At 43.9% G+C, this 26952-nt stretch overlaps 1 protein-coding gene across 2 annotated transcripts in view; it reads left to right on the top strand.

Moving 5' to 3' along the window:
- Positions 1-1768: 1768 nt before the first annotated feature.
- LOC146035694 (vascular endothelial growth factor receptor kdr-like) overlaps positions 1769-26952 on the top strand; it is a 235107-nt gene continuing 209923 nt past the window's right edge. For both annotated transcript variants that reach the window (XR_014460700.1, XM_083159281.1), the window contains exon 1: positions 1769-2275. Coding sequence is in view for 1 of the 2 variants with exons in the window: in XM_083159281.1 (XP_083015407.1) it covers positions 2212-2275 (64 nt within the window). In the remaining variant the exon portion in view is untranslated. The remainder of the gene's footprint in view (positions 2276-26952) is intronic.

Raw genomic sequence — 26952 nt, 5'->3', positions numbered from 1 at the left:
GAGGCATGCACATCACTCACCCTGAAACACCTGTAGACCGCATGTAGAGTGCCAGGTAGTGCCCAGTGCCTGTGGTATCAGCAGAACTTCATGCTACATGGATGTCCAAACCCATGCTGGACCATTTACACTGGCATCTACCTAGGTTCTGCCCGTGTTTCACCATGGGTAGGAGTCCCGTGTAAATGGACATGGGTTGACCCCTTTTATACCGCCGCTGACCCGGTCCACGGAGCAAAAACCCAGGTTTTTGCGGTGGTGTAAAAGTATGCTATGCCAAACACCCCCCGCCCCCCCCCCCCCCCCCCCTCTGCCAGTGTCACCCTAGATTTGCCACTTCATCAAGTCTTAATCAGGGTGAACTACATTATGGGATGTACTGTGGGGTTAAACCCGGAGTGTACTGTAGGATGAGACCCGGTATATGCTATATCATTCAGTGACAATAGCAGAAATGCGTAATACAATTACAGTTTTCCCTTTACTAATAGAGACCTTACACACACAAGTCATACACCAATCACTACATCAGTCTATACTGTAACATACAGAGCGCACCAGAGAGGACGTGTGCCTGATTAACAACTTCCCTGTAATTCACAGTAAAGTGCCCATATATTCCAGCTGTACAATTAATTACATATTCATTTTGTCAATCCTCATAATAATCGGATGTGTCTAACCCTGGCCATCGCTATACTTTGTTTGAAGCCGTTAAGGTGCCTACACGGGGGAAGATTTTTTAAACAATATGGCCGTTTCCGATCGAAGCAACCAATCATTTTAAAAAAACTTTCCATATGTGGGCATGATCACTATCCAATGGGGGTGCCCGCCAGTTGTTCATGGCACCTGCTGATCCCTTCATCAGGTGGATAGATGAATGACCCGTCGGGCACTATTTGGCTACATTGTTCAGTGTGTAGGCATGATGAACGATGTGGCGATGATGTGATATATGGTTTGCAGTCCTTAACCAACCCATCTTTACCCTCTGATCGTTTACTCAATCGTTCTGTGTGTGGGCATGATTAGGAGTGTTCTGGAATTCAAGGGTAATTGGGTAGACATTGGGTTGTACATGATATCTAAGCATGTGCGGGCACCGTTACTCTGCTTTGTAAAGTGGGCACAACACTAAGGAAATAGGATAACACCACATACATTAGTTTGCAGTTGTATTCTCTCTGTAATAAACTTCTATTTTTACAGTTCCCTGTCGGTAGATTAATGAGACTTCCAGGCTGGTATCCTGCCTATTCTAGGACACCTTGTACACCACCCAGCCAGATGAAGTATTTCCAGATCTACCAATAGATAACAAAGCCATTCCAATTTATGATCATATATCTAAAGAAATAACTGATGTATTTTTTCCTGATGCCTTCAAATCCCTAATAGCTCTATAGCCAATAGTACTGTCTGGAAACAAGGTTGCTGCATGTATGTCATATACACTGTGACTGGTCCTGGGTTTCAAAACCCAGTCATGCTCCAGGTTAGTCCAGCACTGCAGTTGTTAAACACCTCCGGCCATCTGCACTCCATACCTGTAATCTACCTGTCACTGATCCATCTCTGAGAGGGCAGGAAGGGCAAGAAGAGATATTTTTAAAGAGAGATCCTTTAAGACCAGAGCCTTTAGTACAATCTGTACAATCTTTGGCTAGAACAGAGCCAGGAAAAGCTGCCTGGAAGGCATGGTGACACGAGAGGCTCTCTGGCTGCGTCTGACGTATCTCCTTCCTCTTGTGTTCTTATAAAGAATCTCAGTTTGTAGCAAACATCCCAGAAGAGAGGCACTCCTGGCTGGCCATGCACTGTGGGACATAGATGATTTGCTTGCCTGCCTTCTCTTTAGATAGTGTGAAGAGGACAGCTATCCCCAGGGGTTTTGCAGCTGGGGGAAAAAAAAAAGTTTTCAGAGTAAAAGAAAAAAGTTCTAGCCTGCTGCAGCCTGTGTGATCTCTTGTGTACAGACCTGATCGGCACCTGTAAGGGAGCACAGCTTCTCACAGACACGACTGGATCACGATGTCTGGCTGAGCAGTCCCTGCTAGTACCTGCTGGTGCTGGTGGCTGCACTACAGACTATCCTCTCTGCATCCTGGAGCCAGGAGCTACCGCTGTGGGTTTCAGGACAGTTGCAGTAAAGGAATTGCAAGGACCAGCTGTATAGTTCTGACAAGCACCGTGCCATCAGCTGTCACCATGGGGATCATGCACATTGTCCCTTTGGCTTTTACCCTGCTCCAAGGATTGCAGTGCAGCGCAGGTAAGAGGCAGGGACCATCAGCTTCCAGCTCATGTGTTCTGTAGCTAAGTGCATGTGTGGGTTGGGTACAGTAGGTATTTTATTGCAGGTGCTCCAAGTCAGGTGGCTCTGCTGTGTGATTGGCTATATACGCTGTATGGAGCTGGCGTGGTACCACTGGAATACACATGATATATCATTATTCAATACTTTGACCTACTTTATATTGTAGAAGTCACAAACTATTTGTCCTGAAATGTGTTGACGTTTATTTAAAGATGAATCAATCTAGAAATCATACACAGCTACAGCGTAATCTGCACCAGATCGGACACTAACAGCAACACTGTCCCATTGCTGCTCAGAGCAGTTATCTTTTGCAATTAATAGGACTGTGTCTTTATGTGTGAACTGTATATGTTATTGTTTATGAATCCATTGGTTTATTTATGCGTTGCGACAAGTGAACAGTCCCCAGTCTGATTATATCCTCCATATAAAAACTGTATGTGAGACAACACATTGCTCACTGCTATACCCGAAATGTACCTGTGCCCATATAAACGCACAAGATTGGAAAGTAGGACGCAGAAATGATAGTTGACTTGTCAAACTGATGACAGTAAGGACTCGGAGTAATTATTCCTTTCACTGCACAAGTTGCTAACACTGACATTGGAACTCGACAGTTATAAGTGATGACATAATACCTCCTTGTACAGGAGGTATTGGAGGAGTTTATGCATAGAATATATTACCATCACAATAGGTTATTATACCTGTCATGTACACACAGGCATCGATGGCTGGTTGTCTTTGTAGGGTTTGATAAACACCAGAAAACAGCAGATAATACAGTGCTGTGATGTGAGACTGACTGGCACATGTGTAGTGATGTACTAGTGTAGAGCTTTGCCACTAGAGCAGGCTCCGCCAATGCGTCTTGACAATCCAGGTTTTAATGATATCCATGCTTAAGCGCACGTGATGTAAGTAGTACAGTACCTCAGTTATGTTAATTTAACCACCTGTGCTAAAGCATGGATTTTTTTAAACCTGGACTGTTACTGTGTGTTGAGGACTGAGATTGAAAAACAAGTACAAGTTCAGTAAATGACATTAGTTAATATTATTTGATGAAGGGTAATTCTGATTGACTGGCTCTGCATCTTCTTTATTTTTGCCTACTGTAAAATTTCACACCTCGTTGTACCACAAACCACACATCGTAAATGATTACAAGTGGCACAATTATACAGTACTGATGCTAACTGCTGCTGTCTGGGAACTATGCATCACGGCATTTCCCCCATGGAAACAATTTGCACACATTCACATATAAATGCCCCCATAGTGACCTTTGGTCTGCCTTGTAATGTTACATCATTCTGTTTGTTTTCTTTATGAATACAACTATTTCAGATATGTAATAATTTAACTGCTTGGCGGTGGTATATGATGTTTTTTTATTTCGGGATGTGTTTTCAATTAGCGCTACAAATTCTCAGAATAGAGTTTAGTTTGTAAATCTACCAACAGATGGCGCTCTACTCACCAATCTTACAGCTTTTTAAGTGTAAATCGATCAATTGCAATTTCTTTTATTATCCTGTGTACACATGTAAAATAGAATGCAGACTTGCATAAAGGTTCATCATGCTAAGCTGTCATACATAAATATATCGATTTAGATAGAGATGATGATGTGCTAATATATAACAATTGGTTCCCTGCTGTTGTTCACCTACAGCTGACAGGGCATGTTAGAAGTAATTCAACAACAGGTAAAAAGTCCCTGACCTTATCTAATGGTGTCATTACATACTGTAGGTGCCTCTACCTTCATGTATGAAGTACAGCGTCTAATTGCTGCAAATGTAAATCATTCATTCCTAGGAGTCATACACACACATTGTCTACTGTACATACAGCAGGTGAAAATACCTGCATGACACAAGCCTCACATGAAGCTTTCATGTGTCCCTACAAAACGGATTTCGGTTTACAATGAACAAAAATGTAAATGTTCTATTTTGATTGACACCTCTCTATTTTATGCCTTAATTTGACTTCCAACAGTTGTATTTACTGTATTATCTGTTATAGTGTAAATCAAATTATTATTATTAATAATAATACTTCAACTTGAGCTCTAAAGTTTTTATTTCAGCATTTCTCAGAATAATTCTTTACAACCCAATGAACTTTAATGATACTTGCCATAACTGACCAAACAATCCACAGTGTAATCCACCTATAATAATATGACATCTTTATATTATCCATCTTGCTATCTTGTCTGGACTAGAACTTTTTCATAAAAGTCGGAGTAATATAATTACACCACATATCTGTCTTACTACTATATTTTACTCATATAAAATGTTGTGTGTGACTATAAAATAATCGTCTCACTTAATCTATAAAGTTCACATTATATGTACTGTACACCGTAAGAGCCATCATAAAGCGCACTTGGCAAAAACTTCAAGAAAAATACATTCTCTTCATGGGACACTATAAAATAATAAGGTATATTGATTTGCAAAATAATTTTTTTTTTTTATTAGCAATGACTTTTCCCCATCATAAACACTTGTTAAGATCAATTTAACCAAAAAGCAGACATACTGTACAGTACTGCAACCATTGCTGGAAAGAACCATCTAAAGCCCCATATGCACTAAACAGACAGTATATCCTTAATGATATGAACGAGAACAGTATCATCATTAACGATATATAGTTCATATCCTCTAGTATGCTCAATATTGTTAATAATACCTGCTCCCATAATACCTGCTCCCATTGTGCTGCTGCCCAATGTTGACTATATCATCAAAGTGGTATGCTAGCAGCAAGGGCTGGGTGATGTCACTGAATGATATTGTTAATGATATTGTTCAATGTGTATGCGATATATCATATGCTCTGTGCTCTGATGACAATTTTAATGATATCACTCACAGATCTCACTGGTTAGTGTGTATGGGGCTTAAGAGTGATTTGCATAATGCTACTGGTAGATGTGAACGCTTTCCACAGTCCTGGTGATTTCCTGTTATATATAACAAGGTCAGGTGGCATTGGGCTACTGGAAAAATAAGAGAGGTGAGAAAAAACATTCATCTATGTTAAACCCCTTTTACACCGCACCTCGGACCCGGGTTATTGCCAGGTTGGCGTTGTATGGACCCGGGTGCAGTGTGAAAGCATCAAAGCTTATGTCCTGGGTTATACTGACCAAGCCAGCAATTCGACCCAGATTATAAGAAATGTTTATCCTGGGTTGCCCTCTATATAATGGGTGATCCACGTTTAATGTGATATCACAAACCCGGGTCCGACCATGTTTGCAATGCGAAAGGGGTATAACATGAAAGCGTTTTGACATCCATACTTATTCATGGCACATGTTTCAACAGTTGACCACAAAAGAGCAAGAAATATGTTCCCTATGCATAGACCATACCTAATAAAGCACCGGATAATCTAATAGAAAAAAAGGTGCGCCCATCGCATTGCATACCATAAGGCATACGATGGTATGCAATGCGATGTTATTCGATGGCAGCCGATGTTATACAATTCTAAATTGTATACCATCGAATTGTATGCCATATACAATGGTATACGATTTAAAATTGTATAAGCAATGTTAAATGTGCCCCCTATAAGACAAATAATTGTATAAGCACTGTAACGCGTCCTACAACCTTTTCATACCCTCACTATCCACGTCGGCGTGGAGTTGATTTTATATAGTGTGGCGAATGCAGCGAGTCACTGAGCCAGAAGCGTGGCGAGCGATGCGAGCCCCGCAAGGGGATGCTGAATACTTGTAAAGTAATTCGTGTCCCCTCGTGGGGCACGCTGTGCTCGCCACTCTTCGGGCTCGGTGGCTCGCTACGCTCGCCACACTATATAGGATAAACACCGCCCGACGTGGATAGTGGGGGTATGAAAAGGTCGGAGGATGCGTACCGCCGCCCCTTGCGGGCTCGCTGCGTTCGCCACGCTTAGGGTTGCAGTTGATAGTGGGGTGGCGTGGGGGTGCATTTAACATTGTAAGCACCCATTAGGGTGCTTATCCAATTAAAAATCGTATAGGGTGCTTATACAACTTAAAATCGCATTGCATGCCGGCATATGGCATGCGATGCGATGCCATATGACTGAATATCGTGGGCGCCGTGCTAGGAAACAAGTACCGAAAAAAACATTATAATATGTATTTGCATATTTGTATTGAAAATTGGAATTGGGTTGATTATTAATGGAGGTCTGATTATTAATGTACCCTGAAATGCTTCAGTTATCACCTTGAATTTCTAATGAATGAGTGCTTAAGGTCAACACAGACAGCAGATAAAATATGAGCGTATAAATCATGTTTATAAGGCATAGAGCGTAGTTCCTAGGTGGGCCAAGCTCTTATCTGCTCGCTAACCTTATGCATATGTGTTGGCTAAAACATAAGTAGTTAATTCTTTAAACAGCTTGAATACTCTATAAACCTTCCACAGATCAGGTCAAGTGCGCTTTATGGTAGGTTTCTGGAAACAACACATATTTCACTTGCAATGAGATAACAATTTACTGCAGGGAAAATACTTACAATGCTTAAAGGGATACTTGAAAATTGCTCATGTTATATTTTATTTTATCTTGTTTTTTTTTGTGTTTGGGTACCAGATACATTTGGGAGGGAGCCTGTTGCACCACAGATACCGGAACTGCTCACACATTGCTTAGAAAGATTATATTTAAATGCTGCAAAATAATTTTACAGACTTGGAAATATCACAAGGTAGCGCTATGGAAGGGGCAAGAAAGCACTTGTCAAATAATAATGCATTTGTTTCTTTATGTGCTAGTTCATGGAAGCAACTCGTTTGTATTGTTATATTGGTGTAAAATTTTCTTCAATGCTTCCTACAATACAGAGGGTGAGATTTAATAGGATGAGAGATTCAGGAAGTGAGAGATTTGGAAAGAAATCTCCAGTTATTTTTAAAGCAGCAATCATGTACACTGCAAAACCAGTTTGATTGCCGCTTTAAAAAAACCTGGAGATTTCTTTCCAAATCTCTCACTTTCTGAATCTCTCATCGTATTAAATCTCACCCAGAATGTTGTCACATAATAGATTGTTCTAAATAGGCCATTTTATTCATTGATTCCTTGATTCAACTTGGTTAAGTGTCTGAAATTATTGATTTCAGGAGGAATATGGTGGCTTCAAGTAGGCAACTTCTGAATGGCTTTGTGGGTTGGCACTTAGTTTCGTGGCTGCTTATCTACATTGACCTTATGTAGAGCTGACATCATCTAAGATGAGATAAAACAGTAAAGTTCATTATCCTTCATGACACAAAACATGAACTTGTTGCTATATTAAGGACCACTAATTATATGAGCTGTTTGATATGAAAGTTACAGTTAGCAATCACAAGTATATACTACTGTATATGAATAGTCGCTTAGTGAATGGCAGAGTTGCAATTACAGAATGAATGGTAACAATGTAGTTTAATGAGTGTAATGAATGCAGTGGGCTGTCTGCCATGCAGGGGTTGGGGCCACATGTCAGCAAATATAGCCTCTGTTGTACATTGGCCCACTGGAACTTTTCCTTTTGATGCCTTTGGCCGATCGGCCTTGGCCTAGAAGAAAGAAAACTCATTTTGTGCTGTAATTTAACAATAAACAGACAATAAACAAATAAAACAGATCAAGATGGTTTCCTGCCAAAAAAAATGTTGGAATATGCAATTTGAATGGTTAAAATTCTGTATGATGGTGAAACCAAGGCTGACTGAGGTACTGGAGGCGTCTGTGTTCCTGGTTAGTTTTTTTAGTTAGCTACATTATTGCATTTTAAGATTTGTAGTTTAATGGTAGCTGAAGAGCTCTGACTTGCTAAGCTTGGTCATCACAGTCTCAGAGACCTCCGTGATTCTGGTACAGGCTGATAATTGGGTTATAGAGCAGCTCCAGTCGGTTTTGGAAGGAATAGGTTTTTTGAAGGAGCGCTATAATATCAAAATAAATTGGAGATAAATTAAGATTGGATAGTGGCAATATGGATTTTTTAAAGTGAATTAAATTAAAATGGTACCTGTAGGGATTAAAAGGATTAGTAGTGAATGTTTACACCCTTTTTTGAAAAGGTTGGTATTGTTATGGAGTGGTGATCGTTCCGGTGCGTCTGACCCTAGCTTACCCTACTTTCATTGGTGTTATATTCTCTGGATGTTCCTGGGTTCCTTTGGGATGATGTTTGTTAGAGGGCTTCCAAGCGTAGAGACCGGCTGGACCACACTGGTGTGCGGCAGCCGCTACGCTGATGCTCCGTCTATCCCGATGGAACCGGAAGTGGCTGGAAGTTGTTAGACGGCCGCAGAGAGAGTTGAAGACGGGTGCAGGGGGACGGCTTGCTGGGAGATCTTCTGTCTTCTGTCTGGTCCAACGCGTTTCATGCGACATGCGCACTTTGTCAAGGATGATTATTAGCGCTCCTTCAAAAAACCTTATAATTGGGTTTGTCAGGAGGTGGTGTCAGCTTTGAACTCCAAGGACAATATGTTATTAGCAAAGACCAGCAATGGGAAAACAATAGACTGCAAATTTCAGCATATAGTATGAGCGATCAGGCTCAATAAAAATTATAGTCAGGTTGCATTTATAAAACTGATCACCACATCTAGAAATCCATGATCAGTTGCCCAAAGAGAAGGCGCATTGAACTATTGAACAGTAGAGGTAGGAGGCAGAGTCAGATGGAGAATCCTCCAACATCTTCTCAATATGTGGACAATTATATGTATTACATAAAATACTCTATAACTCTTAAGTTTTTATTTCTAGCAGTGAAGGGCTCTAGTGTTGCAGATGTTAATAGATGCATAGTTCTGGCATTGTTTTAATACACTCATTACTACAAAGATCAATATTAAAAGCTACTTGTAAGTACTAAGTGATAATCTTCAGCCAGTGCTACAGGATTTCTGTCCTTGCCGTGAGTGGTGTCTACCAGCAAAACATTGGATGGAGGTTGCAGAATGCTTGATCATCCAATAGATTGAGCATAACACTGTTGTTATCCATTGTTCGTGGTCTTCTCAGTCACCAGCTATAGGGGAAGATTTTTCAAATTATGGAGAGAGATAAAGTGGAGACATTCTTTACAGCAACCAATCAGTCCTGTCACTCATCTGCTACAGCCTGAAGATGACAGTTACAAACTGTTTGGTTGCCTTTGCCAACTATTAAATTGACAAAATTTTCATCTGATTGTGTGAGCAAATATGGGAAATTCATTAAGGAATTACAGTATGTTTGTGACTTTCTTGTGGAAGAATGGCGATGAATCCCTATTGCACAATTGCCTTTTTACTAAGGTCTAGTTACTAAGGAGCATGCTGTCCACAATGCTCAACATCCCATGTTGTCATTATTATGCATACACATTGAATGATTTTACAAACAATATCAGTGGCCACATCCAGGAGTATGCTGTCGTTAACAATATCCTCACATTGAGCTGCATGTACAAATGATAGAGGTTGTCACTAACTACCCGCAGGAGCTAGTATCATTAATGATATAGTGTAATATAGTCCGTACACACTAAGGGGTTTATTCTGGTTGGTGCGGTGGGGCCGTACGTGGTCGGATCGGGTTTTTTTCTTATCTGCGCATGCGTACCTTCCGCAATGCGCAGGCGCGGCGACTTCACAACGCTCACGGACGGGTCTTTCCGTGCAAAAAAACCTATCCGCAAGAGTACGGTGATTGTGGGTGGCATAGGGTAGTGTTGAGGGGAGCGGCCGAAATAATGAGGAAAACTGGGCGTAAACATGGGCATACACGGGGGTGTTCACCAAAAATGTACGGTGCTACAACCGCTCGATCGGCAAATGCACAGTGCATTTCGGACAGAAAACAGGCGGACGCCAACGATACCTCCAGACCACCCCTAGAGATACCGTATGATTAAGCAATGCTGCAGCCTATTAAGTGAAAATCATGATTTCACTACCTGCAAGCCACACACAGCCCACAAACACATTGGAAGCTTATCTTTCTTCACTTCTCTACATGTAAAGGTTGGTTTAGTTTTAGGTAAGATTCATTTTAACACCTGCTTATATATGCCAAGGTAGTTAGGTTATAACCATCTACACACATTCAGTAAGTGTTTGTATATACTTTAAACAGCAGGACACTCAATCTACAGAAGTTGACATGTGTCAACTTTTTCACTCTAACACAAACATTTTTTTTTGGTTTATGCTAAATAGACACATAGATAGTGATTAAAATGCAACATTAGAACATAATAAATATACATGTAAGGAGGGTTAAAATGTATTTTTATTAGGCTGTTCATTAAGGTAGACAATTGAGATAATAGAAAACAATAATTGATTAACAATTAGAATCATTCTTTTAATTGCATTAATCATAGTTGAAAGGCTAGATTAGCAGGGCCATATATGTGAAGGGTATGCCAGCGTGCACGGACGTACGCTCACTCTCAGGATCGGTGACATACGCTGAGTTTTCTATTGAAAACAGGCAAGACCCGTCCGTGCACGGTGGCGTACGCTCAGATAGCCGCAAGATGTCGGTGGGAAAACGGCCGAGAGACGTCCGTAAACGATGGCGTATGCTCTGTTGTACGCCAGTTATCGGTGTCTAAGAAGAGATCCGTCCGTGTGCGGTGGCGTACGCACAAGTGTACGCCACTCCCCTTTGTCGGTGTTTGTGACCGTCCGTATGTGGATGTTTTGTGGGCGGACTTACGCTCACCGTCCGCGTACGGGAAACGTACAGTGATATGGACCGTACGTACATTTGGCTGACCGGACCAGAATAAGGCCCTAAATGTTATGACTGGTCGTTATCGTCCATATAGTTTAAAATGTTGGCTGGTGTATACGTACCTTTACATTGCTGTTTAGATTTTTTGGCCATTACCTGCATTTTGTTTTTGCTTAATGTCTACTATACATCCACTAACTCAGAGCTTAGATCACCATAAGCACAAGCATACTGGGAAGCTTCTTTCCCTAGAGCTAGGCTGGTGTTGCACACAACAATGAGCAGAGCTCTTCTCACAAGCTGGGAAATGCATATAGCAGTATTTTAATGGCACTTGTGAGTGTTTAACTTAAATATTATTGTGAGAACAATAGCTCAGGAGCTGCCAAAGTTTACAAAGACTTCATTTATTTTCAGCTTGAATTGCTGCTTACATCTGCCTCCCAGATCGACCACAATCCATGGAGGATGTGTCTTTGTATTCCAATGGTGTATTTAGTCATATGTTTTGTGTATAGCAACTTGTATGGGAAGTCTCTAAAGATGTTGCACTTGAATGTGCTATAAGTCACACTAGAACGCCTCAGACGTCACTTGCCAGCACAATCCAACTCACTATGCCCCACAAGTTGTCATTAAGCATGACAACACCATCCCAAACACCTGCAATACTCCACTCACATTGAGGCAATGGAAAAATATACATTTCTTCCTCAGCATAGATTACCATTTTTTCAAGCTCCTCAATATTTAAACTCAACCTTAAGATTTTGTCAATCCAATTGACTCTTATGCGTACTGGTATCCACTCCTATCTCCATGATATATTCCCATATTTGCACAGAAGTAGATTTAGAACTTAAATACCAGAGCTGACTAAGTGGACTTCTCATATCCCCTCTCTCCCTATGATGCTTTTTCAGATGCTTTTTTATGTAATTTGAAGTTTGTTCCTGCTAGTTCTTATCAGGAAATGGCATATAAGATACTCCACAAGGCGTATCTGTCCTCAAAACAATGCCACCTGATGGGTGTATCCATGACTGCAGGTTATTCCAAATGTTCAGAGGCAGAGGCTGACTTTATACAGATACATTGTTTTTGGAGCTATTGCCATATTCAAAAATGTTGGAGAAAATTGTGTCACTACGTCTCATGGTTGATTTAGGTATATCTTTTCAATGTACTATCCCCTGGGCACTCTTTGGTTATCTGGCTGACCAACCTAACATTCTCAAAAAAGTTCTGTCTGATATAGCACCCACTGTTCTATGGCTATTTCCTGATTGCTCTTCCTGTTTACCATGGATTGTCTGGAGACATCTTTACACAAATCCTTGACTTCTTCTCTATTTCAATGTTGAGGGAAATATATTCAGACCCTTCCTACAGTACCTAAACTAAATTAGTGATTGAAAGTTGGTAATCAAGTCAAAGTTTAGGTGATAGACGCCCTATCATTCTTTGATATCCGTCCCTTCTCTCCCTTCTTCATCTTTTGTTTTCCTGATCTCCTCTATCACTTGTTGGATGGATCTGTAAATGGATGGATCGATGGCTCTGAGGCATGGGCAGGCATTTATGTGTTTTTTATTTTATTTATGTTTTCGGGTTTCTTTATAGCTTAGTATTCTGACTCCATATATATTTATGACGTTTCATAATGTCTGTTATGCTATATTGGTGAATAGGCATTCATGTCTAATTGCGGGGGGTTCTGTACAGGATATATTTTATTGTTCTTTCATTCTAAGACTGATGTTCTCAAATTATGCTTGATGGGGGCTTCTGCTCCTATTCAAGTCTATGTTTATATTTGATTTATCTTTGTTGTGGAGGGGAGAAGTTTTGGAAAATGTTTGTACCTCTTTTATGCATCTTCAGCCAAACTGATTGGCTCTGTCTTTGTATGATGTTCAAGGTTCAATAAAATATATATAGGAAAGAAAAAAGCATAAAAAACCCCAATTGGTCAGCTGGTGCATTGGGGTATGATATTCTCTGTAGCCTGCAATGCTGGGATCCCCAGCATTGTCACATGCGCAGGCGCGAGACATCAGAAGAATGTCCACTGCACCAGTGTCCCCAGTGATTTCTGTGCTGCTGCTGCTGCTGCTGACTTGGGACTCCGAAGGGTAAATACTGAAAAAATAGGTGTGCAGTATGGGCCCCCCTTGACCCCCAGGGCCCATGTGCTCTGTACACATTATAAATATGGCAGTCCATCTGCTTGTAATAGACACCTCCTGCTTCATTACCATACAGCACTATCTTGCAACTGCACCAAAATGACCCCCTATGCGTACACTGAGCAACCCATTGCACATGGAGCTTCCTCTGGCGTCCAGCTGAAGTTGTTAAAGAATAATAAATATTTAAAGACATTTTTAAGCAGAAAAAAAAATGTTTTATTTGAATTAACTGAGACAGCCGCAGCAATATAGTTATACTACACAAGAGAGATGAACAATGGCTTTTAATTTCCATTCAAGCAGTGACTCAGCTACAGTACCAAATAGGGGATATAAAAGAAAAAAAAAAAAAACAGTTGATTTAATGGGTGTCAAAGTATACCTGTTGCCAGAAACTAAAATAGCATGCTCCTAAATGCCATTTGTATTGTACAAAGGGCAGAGAATAACCATACTTCTGATTTTGTACTGGTTTTGCTGAAGATGCCCCAATTCATTGTGCAGAAACCAATGGTAGCTTGTGGCTATCTTTCACCTGGGTCAGGCTTGGGACAGAGAAAGGTAACAACCTGTGCAAAATGTCCTCTTACAGTACAATTATGTTAGGATTATAATTAACTTTCGACTGGCTTTTAAATATTCCAGACCTATTTATGGATGGTGTAATGGTTAATGTTACTGCCTCACAGCACCGAGGCCATGGAATGGCCTCCAACCACAGCCATAACTATGTGGAGATTTGTAAATTCTCCCTCTGCTTGTGTGGGTTTTCTCCGGGGACTCCGGTTTCCTCCCACAGTCCAAAAATATACAGCAGGTTAACTGGCTCCTAACAAATTTGAATCCTGTATACATGTGTTTTGAATACACAGGACAGTAAGATTGCTTATTATCTTCTCTTAAAATTCTATGATTCTATTCTTGGTACAATGTTTACATATGGAATCAGTTTTAATAGTAGCTTCTGACCGCATTTGTAGCCTGATTCTGCATTTTTACCTTTACTCTATATGTTTATGAGACGCCATTGTTATTTACTCTTTGTATGTGTGTACAGGTGGTGAAAGTCATGAGTCACTTGTCATTATACAGGGCCATAACCATAACCCACTATAGTGATTGCTTGTTGGATTGGATAGGATAGTATATCATGATGCTGTTTTAAACACGACCTCACCTACTGTATAATACTGATGATACTCAGGTAATTCAATAACAGAATCAACGCTGTTGAAAACATATAATTTCCTAAAGAAGACGTTGTAATTCGTTAGTCAGTACAATAGAGAGCAAAGTGCTAACTGCAGAAGTAGTGTAGTCTGTGCCAGCTGAATCAGGGAGGAAGCGCTGGGACTCCGGAACTCAGCTCACAGCGCTCCTTACAGCTCCTGCATTTCCACCCAGCTTCTCGCAGTCTTTCCTGTGTTTCTGGGTAGTGTGGGAAAGATGCAGCAAAGGAAGTGCTCAGGGTGTTTGCACAAGCACGCTAGAATTGTTCTCTGTCTCAGGGTCACAATAGTGGGACCTCAAAGACATTGTGCAGAGCCAGAAGTCATGGCAGTTAATAGCACAAAGAGAACCATTTATCAAAGTCTTGCAGCTGTAACACATGGACATCAAAATATGGAATGAAGTTCATATGAAAACTTTATTTTTAATTATGGATCAATAACCTGCAAGGGTTTTCATGATCTCTCTCTTACGTTCTGTTTTCCTGTTGGCTATCACCACTGTGTCTTTCTTCTCCACTCCAAATAGCCCAGCTGTCATGGGTTCTCCAGGCCTACAAACGATGCCCCCCGACCCCAAGCCTATGTACAGTAATGAAAGCCTTGGCTGGAGTATTTTGTGGCCTGCCTTAATCTCCAGACCCATATTGTTTCTTGAAACTAAACGTGCAGAAGTCAAGTTCTAGTCACAATCTATGCCCCTGTTCTTGTACTAATATTAGCCTATGCCACTGTGCCTTAAGGTTTTTTTTTCCATTTACCTTGTCCATTTGCTGCCTAGCCTGTGTCTTGTATTAAGTCTTTTCCTACCATCCCTTGCGTCTCTGTCCTGGACCCATCACCTACAATTTGCTGTATTTTATATGATCATTATGCTCTGTACTGGTCTGTTTGTTAAGTGCAAACACTCCACCGGATTCCATATTTCTGTTTATTTGACTGTTTATTTTACTGTTTCATAACATTTAAAAAGGGACTCAACAGCCAGCTGTCAGGTAAAACTGACACATGGAAACCTCATTGAACCTGCGTTTTGAATAAGTGGTCTAATGGGCCCCACACACAGCACGATATTCAGGCATTTTCTGAGCGATTCTAACAAATCGCTCAGAAAATGCCTGAAAATGCATGTAAATCGCTGTGTATATAGCCCACACAGCGATTTACATGCGCCCCCCCGCCGTTCTGAATCTGTCCAAGATTCAGAACGGACTGGCTGTACAATTCAGAGCAGTCGCTCAGAAAGCTCCTGCTCATCTCCCGCATGTGTGGCTGCGGGCAGATGAGCAGGGCGAGCGACTGCAGACGCCGCAGACCGCGCCGCAGAACCCGCCGCCGCCGCCACCCCTGACTCGTCTGTCTAAATTGGCCCAGGGGTGGATTGGGATGGAAAACCAGACAAGGACATTTCTGGAAGCAGCCCTCATGGAGGAGGGGTTCATTGAGGGGATGGTGAGTGCTCAAGGGGCAGGACTCATCCTCATGGAGCCAGGTCCTGAGTCGGGTAGCCATCCTTGTGTCTTTTACTGCAGTTGTGTCTGTGACTTTATGCTAATTCCACTACATTGCCCTTCCCTGGTGTCATGGGCAGATATGGAATTGACAGCTTTACACCTTCAACCCCCTAACATACCAACACCAATATGCCACTCTCTACCCCCTAACACACATCACCAGTCTGTAACTCCCCCCCCCCCCCATAGGAATGTCACCTCACATGGGATCTTCACTGTAGCGTAAAATTGGACCAAATGGTATCATCACCAAAGAGTAAAGACCCAATTTTGTGTTCAGTCTGGCCAGAAATGATGCCAGTCAAAAAACTGACAGGTGAGACCAAATGCATGTATACCCTGCAGCCTTACTAGTGCAAATGTCTGGTGCACTGGAAATAATTGAAATCCATTGAGACTGCAGTTGTTCTATGTCAGTTATCAGAACATGGACACGTCTAATTGTAACTGACATAGAACAATTGCAGTCTCAATGGATTTCAAATAGTTTCGCTCATTTGTGGTGGTCAGTTGAGGCACATTCAGCCTATCAGTCAAATAGCCGATAAGATTCATGAGTCCAGCTTAATATTCTTTCCTTCACTTCCTAAACCACTTAGGGTACACACATATTGGACTAATTTTGTCACTTTTCTAAGCGATCTGTCGCTTAGAAATTAAGCACACATCACCCCATGTGTGCACTGCATGGCAATAACGATGTGTGGTCATGCGCCTCGCCATTGCAACCTCAGATCTTTAGCACTTGCTAGATAGCACTAGATAGATCTCCTGCATCATGTGCATAGAGAACACTGAGATAGCACAGATCAACCATACGCAATCACTACGTGTGTATGGGTGATCAAGCCTCCGGGAAGCTCCAGGGTAATTGCCTAGCCTACATCACTTAGCATGTAGGCTAGGCAGAAATTGCCTTGTGTCACGCCTGGGGAAATTTGTGGACCCGGTACAGACACGGAAACTTCAGGAGTGCCTGGACCTCTGTACAATAAACGTGCTGGACGAATGAGCGGCTGTTGCATGAATGGGTTTATTGATGGTAAACTGTGACAGCAGCAGGAAGTTCACTTGCAAGTATGTTAGCGTCGCCGACACGAGGGTAGGCACTTTGGCGGAGGGTAATACCGGAATGCAGAGGCTTGGAGGACCACCTGGAGTGCGGAATAGGCAGGCTGGATTATACTGGCAGACAGGACTTCAGCAGAAGCTGGTAGCTGAACCGGTAGTTGTGCTGGAATCCAATAGCTGTTTGAAATAGTAATGGAGCACAGAGAACTAGTGGCCACAGTACTAGACTGTGGAGACGTTGCACTGGCAACTTCCTGTACCAGGCCTTCCTCCTAAATACCCCTTAGGGCGGTTTCCATCTGAGTGGGACTTCCTGGACCAAAGTAAGGGCAAAATGGGCTGTTTGCCCATAACCAAGATGGCGCCGCAGGAGTCCAGTGCTCAGAGAGCTATTCCTGGCTCTAAACAGCCCAGACCTTGTCAGCATGCTGGAAGAATGCCCAGCCACACAGGACCAGCGCCAGCACCCTGCACCTCCACCAGTGGGACCCCTCCAGAGCGCCCTCTCAGGTATGCCCTGCTGCACCAGCGTCCCCCTGTGGCAGGCCGTGACACCTTGTGTGTATGGGGCTTTTGTTTTTTCCTTCCCAAAAGTATTTATATATTATTATATGCTAAGGGTTTTGACAAGGTACAGGTACAAGACATTCTTCACAGGAAGCGGAGCAACAGAACACAATGACATGCACTGAAACTAGAGGGAGGAAGATTCAGGGGAAATTTGAGGAAGAATTACTTCACAGAAAGGGTATTGTACAGTATAAGTGGAATAGCCTCCCATCAGAGGTGGTAGAGGAAAATACAGTAGAACATTTTAAACATGCTTGGGATAGGCATATTGATATCCAAAAAAATAAGGATCAAATATGGTTTGCGGTAACATGTTTAAAAAGGGGCAGACTAGATGGGCCAAGTGGTTCTTATCTGCCGTCAAATTCTATGTAATATACCAAAACAAGAACGAGTAGCTGTATTTTCAGCACCTGTGCTAAGCTCTGTACTTTTAAAGAATATCAGAATGATGGGGCACAGATATTAAAAATAGTTAAATTAATATAGTGAGATAAAGCATGTTGGCCACATTTTAAATGCACTTTAGAATAGATACATTCTGTACTTTTATAACTGAGCTTTATAATTTACATCAGACTTCTGCATCCCCCATTAAGCAGTGGAAATGTTGTGAAATATATTGATGTGACATAAGCCTATTAAACACACTGAAGCTACAAAGGTTTTAATGGCCAGCGAAATTTAGTAATAAATGCTTCATTTCTTTATCCAGAAGCACTGCTCGATACGGGTGTGGTATGCTGGCCCGACAGTATGCTGACATCGGAATCACAATTGCGCTCACCACACTGCGTGCGCAGTGGCTCGCTGAACTCGCCATAGGTTTTATTCTACCTTTATGGGGGTCGTGGACCCCCAAAAGGAAGAATAGCCCCTGTCAGTCGGGATCCCGAATGTTGGGCATTTTAAAATTGGGGTTCAATGTCGGCGTACTGACCATCGGAATTCCCACTGTCGCTGGGTCATCCGGCACCCGCTTGATACAGCTAGATGGCAATCATTAATTACATACAGTAGCAGCCTCTGTCAGTGATTGTGTTCTTCTTTGCATGAACAATATTACTGTATACAGTATTTTATTTATTTATTAAACTTACAGTACCATCGGCAATCTTTATGCCCCACACTTTAATAACTTATCTAAACCTTATATAACTTAACACTAAAATAACAAGACAGACACAAGTGCTGGAGTTTCAAATATGAATGTCAAATTTATTGATTGACAACTATATATATATATATATATATATATATATATATATATATCTATAAAGGGTGGCGGCCCTAAAGAACGGTCATAGAGAAAAGAGGGGTAAGATCACATCACACCGTTCACACATCGTTGGTGTTTAACTCTCCCTTCACAACCCACCCGTGCGGATGGTGCAGCCCATCCCCTGTCCAAGGGGCATGGGCTAGCGTCATATCAATGTCGGGAGAGCGCACCCCACTATCCTCATATGACTTTCATTTGAACAAGGACCGTTCTTTACCACCGCCAAGAAGATAAAAAAATAGGGAGGGAGGGAGGGAAGGAGGAAGGGTGGGGAAATCCGGACCAGAGAGGAAGATCACCTGACTTCCTGACTCTTCCTAACTATAGGAACTCCTCCCCTGCTCCCTAATTGGCTAATACTGATCATCATAACCCCTAGCAAAACACACAACCTAAAGTGCAGGCAGCTCAGAATCCTGCGGTAGTTTATGTCACCTCCAGCTTAATTAGCCCTCAGTTTTCTTTATTATATTATTTATTTTATTTATTAACAGTTTCTTATATAGCGCAGCATATTCCGTTGCGCTTTACAATAGCAGACAGTGATACAACAAAACAGGGTATTTACAGTCAGTCAAAATGTAGGAGGGCCCTGCTCGCAAGCTTACAATCTATAGGGAAATAGGCATTGATACATAAGGATAGATACTGTATTCTTTATTGCATCGATTCCACCAGAACGCAAGGTTCTATGACTGGTTCTGGAATTTGATAAGCTTGCCTGAAGAGATGAGTTTTTAGGGAACGCTTATAGGTTTGGAGACTGAAGGAGAGTCTTATTGTGCTTGGGAGGGCATTCCACAGAGTGGGTGCAGCCCGAAGAAAGTCCTGCAGTCGGGAATGGGAGCGAGTAATGAGTGTGGATGAGAGACGCAGATCTTGGGAGGAGCGTAGAGGTCGTGTTGGATGATATTTTGAGATAAGAGAAGATATGTATGTTGGTGTAGTTTGGTTTATGGCTTTGTGTGTAAGTAAAAGAATTTTGTATTGAATACGGTAGAATACAGGTAACCAATGAAGTGACTGACAGAGTAGCTTTGCAGACGATGAACGTCTGGCTAGGAAGATTAGCCTCGCAGCTGCATTCATAATGGACTGTAGTGGTGAGAGTCTGTATTGGGGAAGGCCAATAAGGAGACTATTGCAATAATCAATGCGTGAGATGATAAGAGCATGGATTAGAGTTTTTGCAGTGTCTTGTGTAAGGTAAGGGCAAATTTTAAATATGTTTTTTAGGTGCATGTGGCATGATTTTGAGACAGATTGAATGTGGGGTACAAAGGAAAGTTCTGAGTCAAGGATAACACCTAGGCAGCGAGCTTGAGAGGTAGGAGTGATTGTCATCTTCTCAACAGCGATAGAGATATCAGGTTGGTAACTACTATTTATTGGCGGAAATATAATTAATTCTGTTTTTGAGATATTAAGTTTGAGGTGGCGAGATGACATCCAGGATGAAACAGCAGAAAGGCATTCAGAGACACGGCTCAATACAGATGGGGACAGGTCCGGGGAGGATAGGTAGAGCTAAGTATCATCCGCATACAGATGATACTGAAATCCAAAGGAGCTGATTAGTTTGCCAAGAGATGAGGTATAGATTGAGAAAAGCAGGGGACCTAAAACTGAACCCTGAGGTACTCCAACTGAAAGAGGTAGCGAAGAGGAGGTAGAATCAGAGAAACGAACACTAAAGGAGCGGTTAGAGAGGTAGGATGAGAACCAAGAGAGGGCTGTGTCTTTAAGACCTATGGATTGTAGTGTTTGTATGAGAAGTGTGTGGTCAACAGTGTCAAAAGCAGCAGAGAGATCTAAAAGAATTAGTAGTGAGTAGTGGCCTTTAGACTTAGCAGTGACCAGATCATTCACAACTTTAGTCAGTGCTGTCTCTGTGGAGTGTTGGGCACGAAAGCCTGACTGATGCGGGTCCATTAAGTTGTGCGAGTTAAGAAAGTGTGTGAGGCGAGTATAAGCAAGTCTTTCAAGTAGTTTGGAGGTGCATGGAAGTTGAGAAATGGGACGGTAGTTTGAGAGAGAGAGCTTGGATCAGAATTCTGTTTTTTCAGAATCGGAGTAATAACTGCTTGTTTGAACAATGAAGGAAAGATACTAGTAGAGAAAGAGAGGTTACAGATTTTAGTTAAGATTGGTCCTAATTCTAGTTAGGAGAAATCATCATGTTATAATTAAGACTAATTTGGCATATATTCAATTATATAGAGGCAATTGCTTTTCCTGTAATATGATTTTTGACTGCCAAATTATTGTCAGAGGAGGTTCCTGACAGTGAGAACACTTACTTACTGGAACACCAGTCGTCCTACACATTGCACCAGACTGGGAGCATCTTGAGAATATTATTGTTGGATTGTGATCAGTGCTGTCAATGTACAGTATGTTGGAGACAATCATCTCCTTTAAAATACAAAGCATATGTCAGCCCTTTGTGTAAACTCAATGAATTATAATGATATTGAGGGTATTACTATGGTGACACTGTCCAACAGTGTCACAGACTACCAACCGCATAGACATTGCATCTGTGCCAGGTTTTCTGACCACAGGTAAAGTTGACTTAGGGCCTAATTTATGTTTGCGTGCACATGCCGCGCAGCTGTGATTCATCGGGCTACACACTGGCGTAACTATAGCACCGCAGCCCCCGCCACCGTGGGGGGCGCTGTGCATATGGGGGCGCCGGGGGCTGCGGTGCTATAGTTACACCTCCCCCCAATCCCCCGCAGGCTTACCTATTTCGCTGGTCCCGGCGGCTCCGTTCTTCTGCTGAGGACCACCACAAAATGGCCGCCCCCATATAGCACACAGTTCTCTGAAACTGTCTGCTGTATGGGGGCGGCCATTTTGTGGTGGTCCTCAGCAGAAGAACGGTGCCACCGGGACCAGCGCGAAAGGTAAGGCTGCGGGGGATTGGGGGGGTTTGAATGGGCGGCGGGGGGGGCCCAAAACGTAGCTAGGCCGCTGGGGCTACAGATATGCTAATTATTGCAAGTGAAGCTGCCACACAGAAAAATAATAAAGACGCCCATTGAAGCTATTGCATGTCCTCTGTAACGGCGTACATATATATACACAGCACCGTTGCAATAACAAGGAAATCATCTATAGAGAATCTGTGGTCATGCAGACTGGCTGCGCCAGTAGCGATGCTGGGGCCATGTTTTTCTTCATATAGCAACATAGCTGAAGGCAGATATATGTCCCGAAAATTGCCATAACACACTGTTGGGAAACTACACATCCCAGCATGCCTTGCCATAGTTTTATCAGTCAGTCAGTGAGGCAGTGGTGAGAGTCAGTGGGGGGGGGGGGAGAGTCAGTGGGGGGGCGCTGCCGCAGAGAGTTACCCGGGGCTGATGCGGCCTGCTGGGGGGGGGGGGGAGATCCTACCGGCCTCTGGGTGTAGTGCCGGGGGTCCCCCTGGCTGATGTGCCTCCTGTCCCCCTCCTGTCCTAGTTGGGGGGGGGGGGGGCTTCTCACCGGGTCTGCTGGTCTGCTTGTGCCTGGCCCTCTGCGTCCATGGGAAAGGGAGGTGGAGATGGGGATTGTGAAGAATAGCAGTGCTCGTGGATACAGTATGTGTGATCGGTGAAATGTACAGTATATTCCTTTTCATATGTACCAGAATGTTATAATCAGTACATTTCAAAAGGGATTTTTGCGGAGAGATGTCAAAGGGCACATGGTCAACTAAGGAATATCTCAACCAGGGCCAGTGGTTTGTTTAGTGTTGTATTTCTCTTCTTTATATAAATGAGACCAGCATCTAGGGTTACCAACTCATCCTTTTAATCAGGGACACATATTAATTACACAGGTTCTGTGGCAGTTTAAAACCAGGTGAAATGGAGTCTTGAGGTGTTGCAGTTTAAAACCAGGTGAAAGCCAGCCACAGAACCTGAGTAATTAATATGTGTCCTGGATTAAAGGGATGAGTTGGTCACCCTACCAGCATCCTTCAACAAAACTGTTGCAAACTTGCCTACTTTAAAAAATACAGAGAGGAGTCACCGTGCTGCATATCACTAGGCCCCACCCTCAAAGTACAACAATTCATCTGCAGTTAGGGGCAGGACTAAATTACGCAGTAGGCTGAAGTTTTGCCTAGGGTTCTGAGAAGCCTTACACCGGCCCTGAATGTTGGTTTAAAGAGCTTTTTTCTGGTTCCTTTCACCAAAAGCATAGAGCGACATCACAAATTAGACGGACGCCCAGGAGTTCGGCATTCCAAAACTACAGATGGAGCCGGGCTCCCTCTTGCTGGCGAATCGCCAGAACGTCACCGCTGGCGATCCGCCAGCAGCCCGGCGTCCATCTGACTAAGACGCGCGTGCGTCTCACACGCACGCGCGTCTCAGTTTCTGGGCGGCAGGGCGACGGGAAACCTGTCCGTCTCCGCTTCAAGGAGACGGACAGGGTTAGGGGGGGGTGCGGGGAGGCGGTGGGGACCCCGGGTGACCGCCGACAAGCCGGCGGGGACCCGGGGGAACCGTGCGAAAGGGGACGCACGCATCTCGTGCGCGCGCGTCCCCTTTCGCAGATACAGATGGTGGGTGGCGGGGGATGGCGGCTGGCGTCGCCATCCGCCGGAAAGAAAGAGACCCGCTCCTGCTGTAGATTAACTGAATCACCTTCACGTTTGCCATCTCATAGTTACATGGCTATAACTGATTCACTCCATTTAAGATAATATCTTGAGTTGTTTTATGTTTCTCTTGCTAGACATGTGTCTGGTATGTCTCACATCAGTTAAGACTCCTTGCCTTTGTGGGATCCTCCTTTGCCCTATGCAATCAAAGTTGACCCTGGTTTACTAAATATATGATATTACGAAAGATAAATCTGGCAACGTGCTGACAGTTATGTAGAAGCAGGGCTGTGTTTTGCTTTTTTCTAATCTACTCCCGGCAGATAATAAGAGACGCTCACAGACTGTGTAATGCATCTGTTTTACAGCTGTTTATATCAATTTTTTCAAATAATCAGGTAATGTTTAGAGTCACTAAAATGAAAGTGCTGACGCTAAATAGATCCGTATGCACCATAGGGCAGAGCTGAGTAAATCAGAGTTTGTGAAAAGCTTTTCATATTAAGGAGGAGCATGTGTGATAGCATCTCACCAGGCAGACCCTGGTAGCAATACACACTGATGCTTATCTGACAGACCTAATTAGATCTTTGTGCTCTCAGCAGCAGTCCCAGACAGAGGTATGACCTAAGGGGACTCAGTGCTAGCAAAAAGGTGTCCACGTCTTAAACCACGTACACATGGTGAGATATTGGCTAATGGCTAATTTTGTAGCTGAGGGATGGGGCTTTCCAATGATCCCAGCCCCGTGTCTCTAGCCCCCTGGGATCCGGAGATAATGCCAGGCAAAGCTGGAATGTTTTCCCTATAGGATAACATGGGACCCGCTAATTCCGACCCCCACCAAGTTCAACGGCTGCCAGTTCCCCCTTCGGCATCACTGAAGCCCGAGGTTGATCTCAGTCTAACCAAATCACTGGGCCTTCAATCTGATGCCAGGCTGGATCCATATGGGTTAATTGGTTCCAGGGATATTGAGGTTAAACCGTTTTTTAAATTTCTTAAATGTAATTTATGTTCTTTGAGGGCAGATTTCTCTGGAACCAAACAGCCCAGTTTCACGGGACCAAAATCATTGGAAGCCAACTCAAAAGTTCTTCAATTTGATACTGGTCTCTTGTAAATGGGTCAGTTGGTTCCGAAGATATAGCTGGTTGGTTAAAGGGGAGTAGGGAGAGGGGAGTGGTTGTCTCTCCCCCTCACACCAGAAAATGCAGGGACTAGGCTGGTGTGTAAGGGGTCAGCCTGGGAATGTCCCTGCATGATCCTGGGACCCAGGGCCCGTGCAAGGCTTCTCAGCACCCTAGCCACCCCCCCCCAAAAAAAAAAAAGGTACTCTTTACCTAGAAGGGCGCCAGCGATTGAAATCGCGGGCGTCGGGGGTAAAAATCGCGGGCATCGCGGGCATCGCGGGTAAATCGGGATGGCCGCGATGCCCGCGATGACCGCGATGACCGCGATTTTCCCATAGGGAACAATGTTAAAAAGGCTGATTGACCGCGATTTTACTGTTAAATGCCTCAATGGACCCGATTTGGCCATAGGAATCAATGTTAAATGGGCCACAGAGCCCATTAACCCTTAAATGTCCCCCCCAATTTTTAACGCCACCCCACGATCCACGCCAACCCGAAGCGTGGCGAGCGCAGCGAGCCCGCGAGGGGCGGCGGTACGCGTCCTCCGACCTTTTCATGCCCTACTATCCACTAGGGCGTGGAGTGAGAATATAATAGTGTGGCGAGCGCAGCGAACCACCGAGCCCGTCGGCGTCGCCACGGACACCTGTGAAGCCCGCGAGGGGACGCGTATAACTGTGAAGGTATCCGCGTCCCCTCGCGGGGCTCGCTGCGCTCGCCACGCTTCGGGCTCGGTGGCTCGCTGCGCTCGCCACACTATTATATTCTCACTCCACGCCCTAGTGGATAGTAGGGCATGAAAAGGTCGGAGGACGCGTACCGCCGCCCCTCGCGGGCTCGCTGCGCTCGCCACGCTTCGGGTTGGCGTGGATCGTGGGGTGGCGTTAAAAATTGGGGGGGACATTTAAGGGTTAATGGGCTCTGTGGCCCATTTAACATTGATTCCTATGGCCAAATCGGGTCCATTGAGCCATTTAACAGTAAAATCGGGTCCATCGCGCCTTTTAACATTGATTCCTATGGTAAATCGGGAGCATCGCGTCGCGGGCATCGCGGGTACATTTATGGCCGGCTGCGACGCGACCGACACGATTTCCATGTTTAACATGGGTTTCAATGGGAAATCGCGGGCATCGCGTCGGTAGCGTCGCGGTCAGACATAAATGTACCCGCGATGACCGCGACGGGCGCCCTACTAAGTAAAGAGTACCAAAAAAAATCCTCCCAGCTCCCCGGCCCCCGGTAAGGTGGGCAAGTCCCCTGATTTCCCTGGCACCCCTCTGCACACTTCCCTTTGCAACCCACAACAGAGTACAAGGAGGAGGTTGCAGCAAAGTAGGGGAAGCCACCACCAGCATAAAGTACAACAAGGATCCTCATAGACATCCTTGATTTTTTGATTTGCAGACTTAGTGGCGCCCCCACAGATCCCGGCACCCTAGGCAGTTGCCTAAAGCTGCCTAATGGTAGAGTCGGCCCTGCTGGGACCATATTCCCGGGTAAATCCCTGCATTTTCTGTTGTGAAAGGGGTATTATTTCAAACAGCCATGACCTGCAGTGCTCTAAATACAGCCGGACAGCCCCCTGCTCCCTTCCCAGCTGTCAATAACTGTCAACCCTGCAGCTTCCGCTCCAATTCTTCTCCCCGCTTTCACCTCAGCCCGCCCCCCCTTTAATCATGTGGTGCCGGCGCCCGGCATGCTCCCCCCGATGTCACGCACAACAACAGCGCGCACAATATTTCAAATGTCCACTCGGCTAGAAGGGACACCAGGAGGGGAGTGGAAGTGTGCTCTGCGCTCTGCTCCTCTCCCCATAGAAGCAGCTGCACCGCTCTCCATCTCTCCCTGCAGCAGCAGCGAAGGCTCAAATAAAAATTTACAGTAAGTGGCACTTTTGGGGGCATTGCTTAAGGGACGCTACAAGTGGCGGTATGTGGGGGCATTACGCATAATGTGTGGCTTAATGTGTAAGGGGCATTACGGTGTGCAGCATCATGTGTAAGGGGCATTATGTGTGCAGCATCATGTGTAAGGGGCATTATGCGTGCAGCATCATGTGTAATGGGTACTACAGTATGGTGCACGGCATCATGTGTAATGGGTACTATGGTGTGCGGCATCATGTGTAATGGGTACTATGGTGTGCGGCATCATGTGTAATGGGTACTATGGTGTGCGGCATCATGTGTATTGGGTACTATGGTGCCATCAAGCAAGAACCCCCTAGCAATGAGCACGTAGGTAAGCAGCACTTATGTGGCAAATA

Source organism: Crinia signifera, chromosome 9 (genome assembly GCF_055691185.1).
Source record: "Crinia signifera chromosome 9, ASM5569118v1, whole genome shotgun sequence".
Lineage (NCBI taxonomy): Eukaryota > Metazoa > Chordata > Amphibia > Anura > Myobatrachidae > Crinia > Crinia signifera.
This window is presented reverse-complemented; position numbering and strand designations above follow the sequence as displayed.